The sequence below is a fragment of the Meleagris gallopavo genome, chromosome 24 (genome assembly GCF_905368555.1).
Source record: "Meleagris gallopavo chromosome 24, MGAL_WU_HG_1.1, whole genome shotgun sequence".
Taxonomy (NCBI): Eukaryota; Metazoa; Chordata; class Aves; order Galliformes; family Phasianidae; genus Meleagris; species Meleagris gallopavo.
The window spans coordinates 3,002,317-3,020,484 of NC_139427.1; the positions used below are offsets into that span (position 1 = coordinate 3,002,317).

At 49.6% G+C, this 18,168-nt stretch overlaps 1 protein-coding gene across 1 annotated transcript; it reads right to left on the minus strand.

The window, feature by feature from the left end:
- Positions 1-433: 433 nt before the first annotated feature.
- On the minus strand, positions 434-16,160 carry TACR1 (tachykinin receptor 1). Its single transcript, XM_010723157.4, has 5 exons — positions 15,093-16,160; positions 8,498-8,692; positions 5,204-5,354; positions 4,765-4,961; positions 434-4,371 (listed from the first exon to the last, which is right to left on the minus strand). The coding sequence occupies exons 1-5, from the start codon at positions 15,491-15,493 to the stop codon at positions 4,080-4,082; spliced, it is 1,236 nt and encodes a 411-aa protein (XP_010721459.1). The 5' UTR covers positions 15,494-16,160; the 3' UTR covers positions 434-4,079.
- Between the last annotated feature and the right edge of the window lie 2,008 nt (positions 16,161-18,168).

The following is an 18,168-nucleotide window of genomic DNA, read 5'->3' on the forward strand; positions in this document are numbered from 1 at the left end:
TTCTGAGGATATTTTTGACTCATGCATTAAGCAAACGTTTATGCCAAGCACTGTGGAATCCAGAAACGTTAATCAAGTTGAACTTATGTCTTTGTTGTAGTAAATAATCAGACTGATGGTGTCACTGATGTCTGCACTACCTGCCAGGATGGCTGTCAGCAGCTATAAAAAGACAAGTGTACAGGTGCAAACAAGCTGCTGCTCTGGGCAGCTGCTCTGTTGTGCTCATACTTCATCCTGCTTTCACTGCTGTACCACAGCCTGACTTCTAGTCTCAGCTGCACATCTGGGCTTTGCTCTGATAACGAGACCAGAGGGTTTTGCAGGTACTGCACCAACTGTGCCAGAGGGTGATGGCATCCAACTAGCAGCAGAGCTCTCAGCTGGGGAAGCAGGATATCGATAGAGAAGAGCTCTGCAGTACTTTGCCAGACAGCAAGTACAGGGCACAATCCCTGTATCTGTCTCCTTAAATCCTTCTCAGAACCTCCACCTTGATGCAAACCCGCTGGGGCACTTTTGATTTGGAGGTTTCCATGTCTGATTGCAGGGGGAGGAAATGAGCTAAATTGCCAGGGCATGGGAAATTTGGATTTGCTTGTATGATTTCTGCAGCAGATCACTGTGACAGTGAGCATTTCTTATAGCAAAGAAGTACGTTCCTGTCATGTGCAAGTGCATGTGGGAAGTGATACAACCCCCTATGGGAAGGGCGATGTGTTGATGCTGACCTCACATTTGGATGATCTTTAAGGTCTTTTACAACCTGAGTGATTCTATGATTCTATGAGACGAACTGATCTCACTGAGAAGTGAGATCTGCTTTCACATTCCCACTGCAGAGAGGGTTCTCTGAGAACACAGCAGCACTGTGTGACACTATCCATCCTCTCCCTTTTGCATGATAAAGTAACCTATGGAAATAAAGAAACAGGGCTTAATAGGCATATGGGACAGGGCCTTTGGCAGTGATGCCAATCAAATGTGTCTCGGCAATGCTCCTCTAATTAAGAGCTGCAAATTATAACCTGCTCTTGGTTCACTCCTTCTGCCCTACTCCCACCATGCTGCTGGTCACTGCCTCCCACAGCTGCAGGCTCATTAACCAGTTGCAACATAGCCTAAATAAAAGAAACATTTATTTCTGAAAATCCACTGGGACTTAACAAACCCAATACTTAGAGAAGCCATTTGGAACAGGAGGGCTCTGTGTAGGGAAGCTTTTGCTGTATAGAGATGCTACCACGGGAGGAACTTCACCCAAAGCTCCTATGCACTGCACCACACCAAACACCCAAGCCCTTAATGTACATTGCAGCCCAGCTCGTCCCAGCACATCCCTCAGGCGTATTGTATTGCACTGAAACTGGACGACTTTTGTTTGGGATGGAAAGGTTAAGGGCAGAGACACCAGAGAGTCTTCTCATACCCTCAGCTGCTGTTGGGATTCATTGTCCCTCCTCTGACATGCCCAGCAAGCACATTTCACTGATGGGTGTGACAGAAGCTCCAACAGGGATGGTATTTTGGGCAGATAAGCCATGAGAGAAGGGGCCAAGTTGGATGTTAAGCTTTTCATTAAAACCACCATGTGAATTACTCAACTGGAGACAGGTTTGGGGATGCAGGATGGTGTGATTAGACTAACAGGTTGCTGAAGCCTGAGAGTTGTGTGGTTGGGTTTTGTTTCTGTAATTATTAATAGCAAGCAAAAGCGAGGTGCTCTCGTGCTGCTCTTGTCAGTGTGGTCTTGCATTTCAGAGAATCAGGATAGAGGCAAAGAAACTCTCTTGCTTTGCAATTGAATTTCTAACCAGAAATCTGAAAGCAAACTAGAAAACCAGGCTTAACAAAGTAGGAAAAGTCTCTGTATCACCACTGAGCTGTCTGATAGGAAAGCTGGATGTACTGCAGCAGCTGGCATGATCAGAGGCCCCATCCCCTTCCCAGGCAGGCGAGTCTTTTTCTGGGCTTTTCAGTCTTCAAAAGAAGACTTCACTGTGGCTTTTGCACACCAAGAACATGGTGAACGCAGCATGTCATCAGCATGGACACAGCCCTGCTGCAAACACCCCATCCCACAGGTTGGCCTGGAGCCTAAATGTTACAATAGCCTTATTCGGGTTCCCACCTCCACCTGTGAGACAGCTTGGCACTTGGAGTTGGGAAAGCCCTTGGCTTTGGACATGTTCCCATTTACCCAGAGCATTTTCCTTTTCCTGTGTTGGCCTCCATCTGATGAAAATTTCCCCCAGAGACATTCCTACCCATTTGGACATCCCAGTTTGTAACTGGTGGGAATTTTGCCTGCTTTATCTCAAGAGACAACTTTGTACAAGGGGCACAAGAGGCATTTCAGGCTGCAAGCCTTGATCTGAGGTCTTCATACACTCTCTTGCGGTTATCTCATGTTTCAAGCTGAGCATTGCTTGTGAGAAGAAGGCTGTCGTTTCTCTGCACATCTCATGATCAAAGCGTCCTGAGGGCATCAGACACGGGGGAGAAAAAAAGCAGTCTGGTTATTTTCTGTGTATTTGAATGCTGACTTCTGTAAGCTCATAAGCTAACACAAACTTGTGCGCTCAAGGATGGTGTGTGCGGACCAGATCTCTGCTGGCCTTACTTGCTGGCTCTCCAGTGCACTTTGAAACATCCATTTTTGCCTTCATTTTGGGTTGGCAGCTGGAAGTAAATGAGCATTTGGCTCTGGTTTGTAGCACCTTCTCATGTATTGGCAGCACAGCACCTGTGGCAAAGTTCAACCCACTTTGTGAGTCTGATTTCTGCACCAAAAAGGTGAAAGATTATGCCAGCAGCTCTTGAGCAGGAAGGAGCCGTCAATACAACAGCCCCAGACTGGTGGCTTTGTTCCTAACGAGCTACACTTACCAACTTCTCATTTTATTTCATTTTTCCCCCCTTCCATACATTTACTGACCAAAGGAGCCCCTGCTGAGAGCAGCCCCCGGTGAAAACTGCACCATCAGAACAGGACTAAAACGTAACAAACATCCAAGTTACACATCATAACCTTATTGTTTCATACACAAGCCAGGGAGAGGAAAAGAGAAACGTTTCCCTGAATCCAGAAAGGGTGAGTGAAATCATTTCTACTCTCCTCTGAGTCAAAATTCTGCAAAATTCCTGTCACCCCTCCAACATTTTATGTTGGCAAAGCTTTGTTTTTCCAACGGAAACCTACTGTGCCTCTTTCTGAGCAGCTCCAGCACTTCCAGGTTGTGAAAAACTTGCCCATTCAGTCAGTTCTTCTCCAGAGTTCCACAGACTTCCAAAATCTATGCATGACGTATCGCTTTGGGCTCAGTATGAGATCACAGTGATTGATTTTGGCACAGATGAATGATTAATGGCTACCAAAGCCTGGCTTAATTCTAAAATCCTTTCCACAAGCCCTGATTTGATGAGTTGAACTGTGTTGTGGAGTGGCTTTTTGCAGAATAGTGGGTGCTGGAGATGAGCTGAGACTACAAAACCACCATGTTCAGCTGAAGCACTGAGTGGCCAGTGGTGCCATAAGGGTGTTTGGGCTCCTGAAGTTGAAACCAGCATTTCTGCTTGATTTTGGTATTGAATACCTCTCTGGATACTCAACAGGGAAGGACAGAATGAAATTGAAGTTGGGAGCAGGAAAGATTTGTTCATTTTCCCTTGGAGGCTGGATGCACTGAGAGACACCGCTGCAGAGAGCAGGGAAGTGCCTGCCAGCATTGTACTTCTGGTTTAAGAGAAAAACCCAGCTCTGCTCTATTTCTGCAGCCTATCAGCACTTGGCAGGTTGGAGAGGCAGAGAGCAAGGTGGAGGCCAGAAAAAACCTTTGCTTGTGTTTAGATATGAGCCATGATGGAACACATGAAACCAGTCTGAAGCTTTTGCTCTTGGGTTCGCTCAAGCATCACAGGTGAGAAGCAGCACAGCAGGAGATGAAAAAACAGCACAGACAGAAGCCAGTACATTAAAACCAGAGTGATGATGCTGGGTGGATCACGTGCTGGAGCATCCCAGTGAGGGAAAGGTATGGCAGCATTCAGATGGGTGGCTAACAGAGTTTGGGAACTGCTTAGGTGAGTGTGTTGGAGTAGAAGCTGAAGCTTTCGGAGACAGTTTTGGAGTCACTGCGTGAGGAGCCATTGGAGGTCATGTCTACAGAAAGACGTTTGCCCTTTTTGCTCTCTTCCAGCTCCTCCTCGGCTGCACCAACCGCCAAGGACACGGTGGTCTCTATCCGGCTGACTTTGTACATGCTGCTCTGTGTCTGCAGGTACCTGGCTGACTTCATCTCCAGGCCCTCGTACGCAACAGCACTGACAAATGGGCACCACCGGAATGCATGCTTGAAGCCCACGCGGAACCTGAGGGGACAGAAGGATTGCAGAGAGGCAGGGGTGAGGAAAGTGGGGATGGGGAGAGGACCTCACTGGACATGAGAGGACAGAGCTAAACGCTGCTGAACAGTGAAGCAAACATTGCTTTTCATTCAAATGTGAAAATAAAAACAAAAAAACACCACTGATAAATCCCAGTGAAGAGTAGGGAGGGTTGTTTTGAAACATGAATGATTTCAGATCCCATAGCGACTTCAGGGAAGACTTATTGAGGTGAATCTTGTCCCCACAACAAACACAACCCCTGGAAGAGGATAGAACAGAGCCATCCTAGAGCACCTCTCAATCCAAAGTCTCCTCCCTCAGAGTCCTCTGTATTTCTCTCTTCTCCCCGCCCTGCTGTGCTGGGCTCAAACCCACCTGTCATTGAGGCAGCAGTAGATGATGGGGTTGTACATAGTGGAGCTCATGGCCAGCCACATGACAGCCAGGTAGACCTGCTGGATGAACTTCTGCAGGTACCACTCGGGGTTGAAATACTGCAGGGTGAAGTAGATGTGGTAGGGCAGCCAGCACAGTGCAAACGTACACACCACAATGATCATCATCTTCACCACCTGTGAGGAAGAGAGAGCGCAGGGCAGGGAGGACTTCTGTCACAAGTCACCCTCCAGAAGCCACCTCAGAGACCTTTCCAGCAGGGAACACACGCTCGGCATCACGGAGGACGCACGTTTGGAGGACACTTTCTGCTCCTTTAGGAACAACAACCTGTTTCCATCTTTCTACATTCTTTTTGGCTGTGGTTACTTGGGATTGAGTGTGAATGATGGCTGCTACTGTGCCTGAGGTTCCTTACCTTCCGCTTTGCTGAGACCTGCTCGTGGTAGCGGTCGGAGGAGTCACCGGGTATCTCGCTTGCCCAGAGGGTGATGCTGACCACGGTGTAGGCACAGCCTATCACCAGCAGTGGCAAGAAGTAGATCAGGACAGTCATGCAGAAGTGATACCTAGAAAAGATGATGGCTGTTGAGTGCATCCTCTACCTAGTCAGCCTGTTTCTTGCAAACCAAGCTTGGAAGCACAGCTTCACAGGGGCAGAGGGAATGTACCATGATTCCTCTGGTGCTTGGAACCAGGAAGAACTCCCTAATTTCATCCCAATTTCTTCCAAGCCTCCACTGCTGGCTTCTGGCATGCCAGCACCCTCCAGAGATGGGAGAGAGAAGCCAGTGAAAGACTTACTTATGTTACCTGGGCAAAGCAAAGATGTCTTAGCTGATGTAGCTCTATTATCACATCTACTTTGTTTACACCCTAATTTATCCTGAAGGTGAAAACTCATCCTTCTCAGATCTTTCATCTAGCAGTCCTGTGCAAATGTATTAAAACAGAACCAACACAAAACAGAACATATGTAAAGATAGGGTTGGCAAAGGGGGCTGGATTAGTTGATCTCTGGAGGTCCCTTCCAGCCCCTACAACTCTGTGATTCTGTGATAGGAACCTTAAACTAAAGAGAAATGCAGGATTTCCCTGCATGGCAAATGCAAGATCTTAGCTTGCCTGACTCCTGATCCACCATAGGTTTGGCTCTGCTCAGGCAGCAGAAGGCATAATCTCAGTCCCCAATGCCATAAACACAGCTGGGAATGGCTCCATGCACAATGCACAGAAGTTGAGCTGCGGGAAGCTCTTGCTAGCAAAAGGTCAACGTGCAGTTCATAAAAGCAGTGTGGTAGAAATAGCCTTTGCCTCCAGTGTGGCACTGCTCCAAGCTGTGCTCCTTCCCAGTGCTGATCCAACTGGTTAGTCTTCTGCACTTGTGGGGAGGGCAGGATTTTTGCATCCCTTTATAACGCGGATGAAGGCTCTGTAGCCTCGCTCTGTTCTTATACTCTCTCCTCCTACGAGCTCAGATTGAATAATCTCTCCAAAGTGTAAATCATGGGTCAGGCTCGTGCCTGATGCAACTCCTTCTGCTCTGGCAGGGTGAGGTTGGCCCCAGACCCACACTACCATGCCATCTCCTCCTTGTTTTGTACCTGCAATCTCATTTGGCCTCCTCTCCACCCAGGACTAATCGCATTTGAGCTGGATTTTGTAGGACTGTTTTCTATTTTGCTAATTAAAGAGGCGTCTCTGTGGCTCCATGATGAAGATTTCATTGTTGCTGTGCAAAGCAGGGTCTTAAACCAGCTGCAAAGTGTGGAGAGTGATGCAGAAAAGCCCCAGAGCAACCATTAAATAATGCAAGCAAGACACGTCCTTATTTTCAGAGCCACAGAGGCATGGCAAGGAGAGGGATTGCCAACACATCCTGCTTTTTGGTTCATTATTTTTTATATTTTGGATGCTGAAACCCATCTATTTATTACTCTACGAGGATCACAGCATGAGAGCAGGCAGGGAAGCCTGGATTTTGTGATTTAGAATTCTTCAGTGTGGGGATTTAGTAACTTATGAAGAACAGGAGAGCACGTAGGAGGGATGACAGGGACATGGGAGGAGGCAGCTGCTGTCTGGACAGTCACTGTGGGCTGGTATCTCCCTGATAAGCCAATGAGTGGTGCAGTTTTGCCCCTTAATGAATCAAAATGAATGGAAGGGAGCTGAGTCACCAGCTCCTGGTGCAGATGCAGCACCTCCTGCCTTAAATAATTGCACTACAGCCATGCAAGCAGGAATGGTGTTTGACAGGGGCCCAACACCCATCTGCAGTTATTTTGGGGGCAGTAAGACAACATATGCGATCTCTGGCTCTGTGCAAGTGGGTTCCCATGATTTGGACAGCATTTTGTGCTAGGGCTGAGCTGCAAACTATTTTCAGTCCTCAGCAGCTGTTTGAGATTTGTCTACGGAAAAGCTTCAGTTTAGCATCTTCTCTCCTGGCTGCCCTCAACTGTGCTAAATGCCCTGCTCACCAAAGAGCATGGGATGAGCAGGCTTTGGGGTGGCACCAGCTTCCAAATTATCCATGGGTCAGTAGTGGTGTTTTGCTCTTGAGTCAACTCTTGAAAAGGCAATGGCTCTGGTAGATGGCCAAACGGTGAATGATTTGTCAAAGTGAGGCCCTGGGCCTGTGCTGGTCACTTCTTCATGCTGGGGGACCTGGGGGCTCAGCCCTCCTGGGCTGAGTTTCTTCATGCTGGCTGCATTTATTGCAGTTGCACGGAATCATGGAGTTTGGAAAACACTTTGGATGTCAGTGGGGCCATCCTCAGCTCAGCTCTTGCTTTATGGATAGACTCATGTTGGCTTTGAGCACTTTTTCCTGTGTGCACATCCCCTGCTTTGCCTCTAGCACAATTTCACAGCACTTATTCATTGCTCTGTGGGACTGGAGTCGCAAAGGTTGTTTTTTTTTCCCCTTTTTCCTTATGACATTTAGCTCACTGCATGACTCACAGACCTCAAAGAGCAAACTGTGGAGGACCATGTGCTGGCAGTCCAGCAGGATTGCCCAGACCTGTTAGAAATGCCAGATGTAATTAGCTGGAACCTTGGTGGGTAGGAAGGAGATGGCTGCTGAGCCCTCCTGTCCAGGCATCCACCTTTCATCCTAAGCTGGTTCTGCAAAGCCTCTTTTCAGAGCTTGTTTTTTGAAGCACTTGAGTGCGTTTGGGCTCAACACATCCCCAGACAGTTTTCTCTGTCATTGTCTGGCCAAGGTACACCTGATACAACACTATTTACTTCTTACAGGAGTAACTCTCACCCTAGGAAGCCTGTAAAGATGTAAGCTGAAAGAAAGGTGCTACAAAAAAACAGAGTCATGCAGCCCCTGGGGGCAATGCAGACTGCATCTCACAGTTGCATCTTAGCAGTTGGATATGAGTTTCCCTCAAGGACGAACACTGTAGAAGGGTTGGGAGCTCACACAGCATGGACCACAAGGAGCACCAAACTCAATTAACCTCAGTGTGCCTCACCATGCTATAGATGCAGATCTTGCTACCATCAGCCACGTAGCACAGCCTTACCCCGGGTGGGCAAAGGATTTCCCCATCCCAAGGAGCCTTGGTCCCTTCTCAGCCTTCCCCACTTCCTTTTATCGATTTTTTTAAAATACTTTTTTACATATATATATATATATATATTTTTTTTTTTTTATAGGTCAATTTGTCCATTCTGCCGGGGAAGTCTGACTCACGTTTTTCCATACACGTCGGTGCTGTGCTCCGGCCATGCCACCAGGCACACCAGTCGGCCCGGCAGCTCCTCTGTCACCGAGTAGTAGCCCTGTGGGAAGGCCAGCAGGAAGGCCAGGAGCCAGATGACACCAATGACCACTTTGGTGGCGGTGGCTGAGAGCCGGGGCTGCAGCGGGTGGATGATGGCCATGTACCTGCAAGGTGAGCAAGAGGAGAAATCAAAGCTTGGAAGCTTTGGAGGCTATCTCAGATCTCCTGTGTGTGGGTTGTGCTTCTGACACCTGCTTCGTGCATCTTAGCAGCCCTCCATGCCACACAGAGAGCATCCAATTCTTTCACAGAGGGGTCCCCAACCAATGCTCTTGCAGCAAATTCCCCTTGGGACTGGAGTCCCATTTGAGGCACTCATTGACTTCTAGCCAAAAAGCAGCTTTGCTAACACAGCCATAGAACCACAGAATCATTAAGACTGGAAAAGACCTCTGAGATCGTCAAGTCAAAGCCCAATCCATCCCACCATGCTCACTGACCACATCACAGCTCTGGAACACCTCCAGGAATGGTGACCCCACCACTCCCTGGGCAGCTTTGCCAGAGCCCAACCACTTTTTTGGATAAGTATTTCCTAATACCAACCTGACCCTTCCCTGGCGCAGCGTAAGGCCAACACATCTCATCCCATTGCCATTACTGGGAGCAGAGGCTGACCCCCCCTCACCACCACCTTCTTTCAGAGCAGTGTAAAGAGCCATAAGGTCTGCCCTGAGCCTCCTCTTCTCCAGACTGAACCATCCCAGTTCCCTCATAAGGGAATTATTCCCCATAAGACTTGTGTCCCTTCACAGCTTTGCTGCCCTTCTCTGGACGCACTCCATGGCCTCAGCATCTTTCTTGTAGTGAGGGGCTCAGATCTGCATGGTACTCAGATCTGATGCTGTTGTCTGACAGCACCTCCATTGGCAACACTGGATAGTTTTGCACTGGAGCAAAATCATACCTATACAGTAAATGCAGTGCAAAGGCTTCCAAATAGGAGAACCCAAACGAAGCATGCTGGAGCTGCCCCATATCTGCCTGGCTCATGGGATCTTCCATCCTGAACATCAGTCATCATACATGAGGCAGACTCCAGTGACGACGGGGCAGATTGAATTTATCCTTCTGCAAATCTGGTTTTGCAAAGCTGACAGCAGCCAGCAGCGCTGGAAGGATTAAGTGAGCACACTGCAAATGTTTTATTTCCCTCCCCCATGTCAAGCTTTGGAAACACTGTCGTCATACAAAGAGGAGAAACGTTGCATTGCTCTGCATCTTACAGCCTGAGGCATTTGCAGTGTTCTCTGTTTCTGCACTAACCCCCACTCTTTTCAGACGATGGACAGTTTTTGCTTTTTGTTTTCTCCTGGCTGAAAATAGTCCCCGTGTTCCATTACGAGTCCATTTGCTGCGAAAAAGGTGCAGAAATTAATAGAGAAATATGCACCGCCATCAGCTCTTCCCCTGCCCTGGGGTACCAAACCTTATCAGCTTTGCGCAGCTGCAAATTCACCTGATAATTACCCTTCTAAAATCTCTGTGAGATCTTTGGCGCCAGAAACAGAAGCTGGTGAGTAAAAGTGAAGGGAATGGATGCTGGCACTGCTCTGCCATAGCAGCCAGCAACGCACTGAGCTCCAGGCTTCTACATCCCCACTGCTCCACCATGGGAACTGGAGGAGGTTTGGTTGGGGTTATCCTATGGTACTGCTGCTCTGATCTAATTTCTGCCACTGCACTTTGGAGGATTTTCATTATCAGATTCAAGCACTTCGTGGCTGCAGAAACCCTCGCAGGTAATAAAATGTCCAAACAATTGATAAAACAATGAGTTAAGCCCCAACCCCCTTGCCCAGAGACCTTTTCAACCACCACCGATCTGCCTGTGATGCTCTGGTGTCCACGATAAAAAGAAGATAGCAAAATTAATATAATCAAAGAGTCAGAAAAGAAAACAAATATGCCAGCGTTGCAAGGATGGGGGTAGGAGGGCAGGAGGAAGCCAACCAGTGGTGCATTAGGAAACACTGGTCCTACATTCTACTTTTTGGCAGCAATTTCCAAACTGCCAGGAAAAAGGCTCATAAGGGTCCAGGCTGCTTGTCGGAGCTGGTGATACTGGAGATAGATGGAAATGTGCAAACATCCTGAGAATAATTTGATCATTATTTCATATTAAACTACTGCCTAATTAAATAATAATTGTATCAGCAAGCAGAGAGTTGTCTCAAAGTTTTAATAACTGCATCCTTGCTGTTTTTTTCTTTTGCTTGACAAGAACATTTGATGCAAAATTATACTGCAGGGAAGAGAGGAGCAAAGAATATGGTCTCATGGCCTCCTTAGCTCAAGTAATAGCCACTGTCATGCTAGTATTGAGGTGGGAAAACTCCAGTGGGGAAACAATGCAGCTTCTTCTGCCTTCTTCTGCATCCCAAACATCTCTCAGTTCCTTGCTGACTGGTTGAGCTTTCCAGTTTCTTTCCCCTATAGGTTGCTGTGTATTCCTTTCTGGGGGATGCATCTATAATGTTTCAGGGCACCTGCAAGTTGCTGGTGGTCCTGCAGGCAGATGCACGCCTGATTTGGGACACAAAGACATCAATCAGAGCAAAGTGCTGCAGGTCCCAGTCGCTCTGGTGGGAAGCAGATTCTTGAAAGCAGGCTAATGAGTTTATTTGCTCGTATTTCTCCTTGCAAAGTGCCTCTGTGGCCCCGCTCTGCCCATCTCCCTGTGTCATATTAGAGAGATTTATTCTTTTCTCCACTGCCTACGAGGGCAGTTCTCCTGGCCAGACAGGAATGGTGGTTTGCAGGAGTTGGGGAGGGGAAGGCATATCCCCACGTGCAGCAGGTGAAGAACCACCATGGACTCCTGACGTCCCATTTTTCTATGGGGAAAGGGCTCTTGGTTGAAGATTTAAGGGCAGATTTCCTGCATTAATGAAAAGGTTTTGTTCCTGGTGGGCTGTAATTGTTCCGAGGGGGTGAAGCTCATACTGGGCTGCAGGAGATGTTGGGTTGGGAAGAATTAATGATACCTCTTCCTCAAGATGAAATGGCCTGCTCTGCTTGCCTTTGGGATGGGAGCTTCACCTGAAGGTTACATTTTGCAAGCCCTGGGCTGCCCAGTCCCTTCACCCTCATGCTGATGCTCATCCCTTTTTCCTTCCCCCCAGAACTCAGTGGGACTCAAGACTGCTCCATTTGCCAGCAGTTTTATATATCTACTGCACTGAAGGACACAACTTCAGGCCAGATGCTTTCCTTTTGGTGACGTAGGTAATGCCATTTGCTGTTGTTTTAAATATTTTATTGTGTTTCGGACTGGGGGGGGGGGTTGTTACCATGGTGAAACAATAGCAACTGAGTACAGCGTTGTAGCAGGGTAGCTCTGAGTGTAGCAAGATGGCTACACTGCCTCAAATGCACTATTAATTGCATCTGGAAAGCTGGAGTCTGCCTATACAGAATGAACATGACACATTTCTTTTTTTGCCAAATGCAAACAGAAGAGGACCAAAGCCCAGAACTGGCAGTAGGCTGGGGAGGAGGCAGAGGTCCCTCCCAGTGTTCATTGCATTGCTGATAGCGATGGGATGGGAGAGGAGGATCCAAAGCACAGCACAGCCCTCTTGGGGGGCTCTGTGACCTCACCAAATGCTTAAGGAAAGCAGATAGCCCTATGGCACCATTTAGAGCTGGGGAATGAATGGGGGAAACGCAGGGCTGATAAATTTGAGATCTGCTGCACTCAGTGCATGTGCTAATCAGGCTGAGCCATCGAAGCGAAGCGAAGAACAAACTAAGAGCTAAATTAGGAAAGCCATCAAATAAGCAGAATATCTCCCCTCCAGCAGCTTGTGCCAATGCTCTGCTTGTAGCCGAGCACCTCAGAGGCACGTCTAACACGTGAGCTCTTGCACTGCCCAGCCACCCACCAGCCTGTTGCTATTTCATCTTCATCACATATTTATCACAGCAGAAGAGGAAGAAAAAAAGGATGCCAGTTCGCTTTTGACCTGCTGAATTCAGCTTGTCCCCCCAAGCTCCCATCCCTCCCATTTGCTCTTCTTCCAAATCCCATCCCAGCAGGGCACGGTTACACATTGTCAGGCGCGAATCAAAGTTCTGCCCTGCAAGCCCCAGAAGACCATTAAGTCAAGATTAAAAGAACTTGTGCTATATTAGGGCGTAAATGACTAATTAATATGTCTGCGCACTGATGTAATTTGTCCTCTCCAGAGGGTTTCTATCTGCAGTAATTGCCTCTTGGGGAAGGCACGGGGTCATTGAGCTGGTGAATGTATTCCTGGTATTCAGCTGGTTCATCTAAACTGGCAGTTCAAGCTTGCAAGGGTAAATAATTTTCCAAGCCAGCTTTTCTGTTGCATATAGTATGGGGTTGTGGAGATATGAACTGGTCTCAGCTGCAGGCTGGTGGCTTTAGGAGCTGTGGAGGTGAAGGAAGCTTTGCAGGTTTGGTGCTTCTGCAGCTCCTGCTGGCACATGCATGGATTTCGAGACACTTAATGGAGTGTGATTTAAAAAAAAAAAAAAAAAAAAGAGGCATATAAATAGGATCCCAGTTTGACTGCCCAGCCCTGTGTGCTGATCTGGCTCTGATTCTACACATAATCCAGGATCCTCAGCAAGGAGGTCCATCCCTCCTGCAGCAGTTTGCTAACAGTGTGGGCGAGTGGCAGTCCCAGGGAGAGGGACAATGCCTGCTGTTCCATGATGCTCCATCCTGCTCCTCACAGATACTGGAGGGGAAATAGGAAAAAAACAACCCTGGATGTCCCCACATGTGGCTGCAAAGTGGCTTGGACACAACACGGGCTCCCAATTTTCCTGGGAAGCTGGAGAAAGCAGAATCTCATGGCTCTTTCTTTGAAGTGCACACATTCATAGCGTTCAAAGCCAGAAGGGGACGCGTTGTGCTCTGGAACTGACACACCCAACGATGAAGGCCATGCTATGCAGTTCCAGAGTGGGCTGTTTGGCCCCAACTGCTGCAGGATCCTGCGTGGCAGCGGCACTGCTTTTCCTGAGGAGGCCTTCCAGCTGCCAACCCCAACTCCTGCATTTCCTGCCATTGTTGCAGTGCTCAGAACTCTGTGCCTCTGTGTAGGATTAACCTTTGTTTTATTTTATTTTATTTTATTTTATTTTATTTTATTTTATTTTATTTTATTTTATTTTATTTTATTTTATTTCAGACTGGTTGTGCCCAGTATGAAACAGCTCCTGGTAAAAGTGCAATCCTAGTTTCGAGCAAAAGCCTTTTTCTTTTTATTATTGCCATAGTTTTCTTAGCTGCACCTGATTCATCACAGGGTGAGGCAGCTCACAGGCTCCTAACCACTCCAGAGCCAAACAAAACCTGAGCCTGTTTCTAACAACCGGAGCATCATCCATCTCCAGCTCTGTTTCCCAAGCTGTCACTGCACTATTTGTGGCAGCGCTGCAATTTCTTGTTGGAAAATACCCATGCCAGTTTGGGCAGTACTTACACTTCAGCCCAAATCAGGCTGGTGTATGGTAGTGCCAATCCTCCCTAACCCCGTTTGCATTTATCCCCAGCCAAAAGGTGTTCTGCTCCCTGGGAAGGAGCACAAATAGAGGCACTGCAGAGCAGAGCTTTCTTCAGGAAATTGGTTGCACTGGAAAATGCATTGTGTCTGGAGCACTGGTAACAAGGAGGGAACTGCAGAGCTTTTGGGGGGCCTCAACTTATCCCTAGCACTATATGAAAAGACACTAGAGACATACATTAAAGATTTTGGAGGGAGTTACACACCAGCTGTGCCTGGAGGAGGACCCTCAGCACGTGGCCAACTTGTGGTCCTTGCCCCTTGCCCAGTGCCACCACAGCCTGCCAGGCTTTGCCCAACTTTTACCCTTGGCAGAACACACATGGGATGCCGTTCTGCTGGCAGCCCTCAGCCGTCCAGCAGCACCCCCAGAAAGCTGCTGGGGAAGAAAGCAGCTCACTTGTTCTGCCTGCAGCCCAACGAGGGCCATCCGTGGGACTTCCCTCCTTTTTCACTCCCCGGTAATAAAATCCAGGTAGTTTTGTGAATTTCTGTGGTTTGGTGGGCAATGCAACAACATGCAACCTGAGCATCACTCCAAGGTCCCCAGCACCCCAGCTCCTGCAGTGCATCCAATAGGCATGATCTAGTGACATGGCTGTTTTATGCTAAGCAGTGAGCTAAATGAGGAGGTTGGGAAAGGAATGGACTGCTCGGGAGATGAGCTGGGAGGGGAAAGGACAGAAAAATGCCAGAAATACAAGCCGTGTACACATTATCAACGTGCATTAATAGGTTACAAAAGCTCTTTTGGCAGAGCTGATAAAGGATTCCTTACAGAGGATTCTCTGAACCACCTGCAAACAGGTCAAGGAGAGGGATTCTATCTCACACGCCTTGACTGAAAAGAGCTCCGTTTGAATTGCAGTGCCTTCCCATGGCCAGATATCAGGCAGAGCTGAGCACAGCGCCCAGGCAGAGGCAGTGTGGATGTGGGGAGGGGTTGGGGTTGGGTGCTCACCTGTCCAGGGCGATGGCTGTCATGGAGTAGATGCTGGCAAAGACAGCAGCAATGGGGAAGAAGTTGTGAAACTTGCAGTAGAGCAGCCCATAGTACCATTCGTTGTGGATGGCATAAGTGAAGTTCACCACCGTGTTGAAGGCAGACATGGAGGCTTCAGCAAAAGCCAGGTTCACCAAGAAGTAATTGGTGACGGTGCGCATCCTCTTGTGAGCCAAGATGATCCACATCACCACCACGTTCCCCACCACCGACACCACCACGATGAGGGTGTAGGCAACAGCCCACAGGGCCACCTGCCACGGGGGCTGGACAAATTGGTTGGCAGAGGACTCGTTCAGGGAGGCATTGAGCAGCCATCGGTGCTCCAGCTCTGCTTCCAGCGGTGGGGAGTCATCCATCACAGCGTGGCACTGCTGGACTGGGCAGGAGGATTGCTTCGGGACACGGAGCCCTCTGGGTTTAGGATACAGGAGATTCGGTGGGGAGGATGCTTCAGGGCACAGCACTTTGGGGTGAGGATGATTTGGGGAGCAGCACCCTCCGGGTTTGGGGGTGAGGATGCTTCAGGGTGCAGCAGGTTCAGGGGTGAGGATGCTTTGGGGCACAGCACCCTCCTGGTTAAGGGCACAGCTGGCTCAGGGCACGCAGGTTTGGGGCACGAAGGCAGATCGGAGTGCAGGACCCTCCGGGTTTAGAGCCCAGCCACGTCGGGGTTTGGAACCCTTCCAGTTCCAGGCGCGGCTGGTTCAGAGTGCTGCTCCCTTCCTCTTCTGGGTGCAGCCGCAGCAGGGTACGCAGCCATGGCAGAGCACAACCGTGTCGGGATGGCAGCCCCTCTCGCTGGGGGGGACGCAGCGGGACCGGGCAGCGCTTTTCACCTTCCAGTCGGTTCGGTTCGGTTCGGTCCGGGCCGTTCGGCTCCGTTCGGCTGATGCTGGAGCGGGGCCGGGACCCTCCGAGAGCAGCCGGAGCTCAGACACCGCCGCGGCTTTTGTAGGCGGCGCGGGCGGTGCCTGAGAGCGGGGAGCGGAGCCGGGAGCCCAGAGCCCTCCCCCGTCCCCCCCACCCCCCTCCGCTACCCCTCGCCCCCTCCTCACCCTATTCAGCGGGCTGTGTTCGCCTCTACGATTCACGCCAAAGCTTCTGTACTGCCAGCGGACAGCCGGGGGTGGGGGATCGATCCCGATGGCCTCACACGCACGCACACACACACACACAGTAACCAACAAAAAATGAAAACCCAACCCAAATGTTTGATTTTTGTCATGAGGAATGGTCTTCTTGCCCAAAGCAGCACCAACGGGGCGGTCCGGCTCCGTGCCCCTTCCCTAATACGAAGCAAGGAAGCAGCTCCCGGGGAACAGCCAATCTTTCCGAAAATTACCACTGTGATTTGAACGTGGTTCATCTGCAGGCACAGAGCTCCCCTCTGCCCCCAGTTCAGGTTTATGACATCCACCAGACGGGGGTGATTTTAACTTATTCATCCACTATCGTGTTATGGCCAAGCGTGGGCGCAAAGCGCACCGCTGTGTGCTGGGAGCGATGGTTTTCCCTTAGGATGCACCGATGCGATGAAGATAAAAAGCCCCTCTGGAAGCAGAGCTCGTCCCTCTGCTTCGCTAAAGGATGTTCCCAAATGGCTGCGGGCTCCGATATCAGCTGGAAGCTGCTCCGAGAGAACGCTGCGAAACCAACACTGCGAACCCCGGGGTGAGAACGGCACTGCTGCTCGTGTGCAGGGAGGATGGTTCAGCTCGTAAGCTGAAGCAAGCAGGAGGGACTCCGAGAATCTTTAGTTCTTGACACAGGCTCCGCTGTTGAAGTGTGACGGAGCTTTTTAACGGCGGGACGGACGGACGAGGAGGTGGATTTCAGCTTAGAGCCTCCGCATCGCCCGCAGCCCCGCAAGCAGGAGCTGCACTGAGGGTCTCCTCTTCCTGCATCCGGACCACTCGATGGCAGCACTGCCTAAAAATGCGGCAGAGGGACGGCTGAGCAGCCTGCCGGCTTGGGGAGGTTTGCTAGCGACGCTGTTTCCAACCTTTCCCTTCGCTGCTTTGGGGCATTAATGTGAATACGACCCAACCCCCCCAAAGGAGGGGAAGCCCTGCCAATGAGGAACAGCTTCAGCAGCCATCTCAGCCCACCACAGCAAACCCTCTCCCGTTCCAGCAAGCCCCTCTGTGCTCCATCTGATAACAGCACCCCACTGCAGGGCACAGAGACATCACACCCGTTTCTCTACCTCCGTTTTCTCACTGGGAAAAAGGAGGCAATGTCTTCTTATGCACGTTCCTGCTGGAAAGAACCACCTGTTTTTCCCTCTTCTGCTGCCATGTGAGGAATTGAATTGCTACCTGAAGCAGGCTGCGGACAGGCACGTGTGCCATGGCATGTCCAGGCTGGGCAGCTGGGAGGAATGTCCATTAGAGGGGAGGCTTTTTTAATTCCAGAAGAGAAAAAGGGGAAAAAATTCAACCCAAAGAAGAAATCCTGCATGAGAGAGAGCAGATGTACTCATTGCTTGGCAGCTATGAGCAGACTGCTGCAAGCTTGTGACAGCTAATTAATGCTTACAGGTCCCTGTGAAGGTGCCAGCCCTGTTCTGTGTGTGATGTCCCCCTCCTCTCCTTTCCCAGGAATCCTTGTATACCTTTTCATGCACTTCCAGCCCTTCCAGAGCAAAGCAAAGCTTTGTAATCGGCAGATGGAAAAACCTTGACTTTTCCTGTTGTGTCTTCCAGCAGGACAGGAGCCTCTTCCCCTGTAGGTCCCCCAGCAGTCCCCCTGGGGCCACCAAACAATGAGAGCACATACAAAGCACGATTCTCTGGGAGGAAAAATCTGCTGAAGGCAACCATCAGAGATGACCTTTTTGCTGCCTCAGCTCCATGCCCCATCCGAGGGGTTGGACCCCATCTCCCTGTGCAAGTGACACGTGCAGTGTTGGGTTCAAGATTTGCCATCTCCCAGAAGAGTGGTCCTAACCACCCAATATCCTGCACAGAGATGCTTGCAGGGCTTCGTGCTTGGGTGACATAAGAGCAGGCAGATCAAGCTGCCCTGTAGA

What these genes read in the sequence shown, in the direction of transcription:
- TACR1 (XM_010723157.4), bottom strand. Translation starts at nt 15,493, where the DNA reads ATGGATGACTCCCCACCGCTGGAAGCAGAGCTGGAGCACCGATGGCTG. An exon ending in ACCGACGTGTATGGAAAAAC is followed by an intron (nt 5,355 to 8,497) that starts GTGAGTCAGACT and finishes CATCTTTTCTAG; the next exon opens with GTATCACTTCTGCATGACTG. An exon ending in TACTGCTGCCTCAATGACAG is followed by an intron (nt 4,372 to 4,764) that starts GTGGGTTTGAGC and finishes CTGTCCCCTCAG; the next exon opens with GTTCCGCGTGGGCTTCAAGC.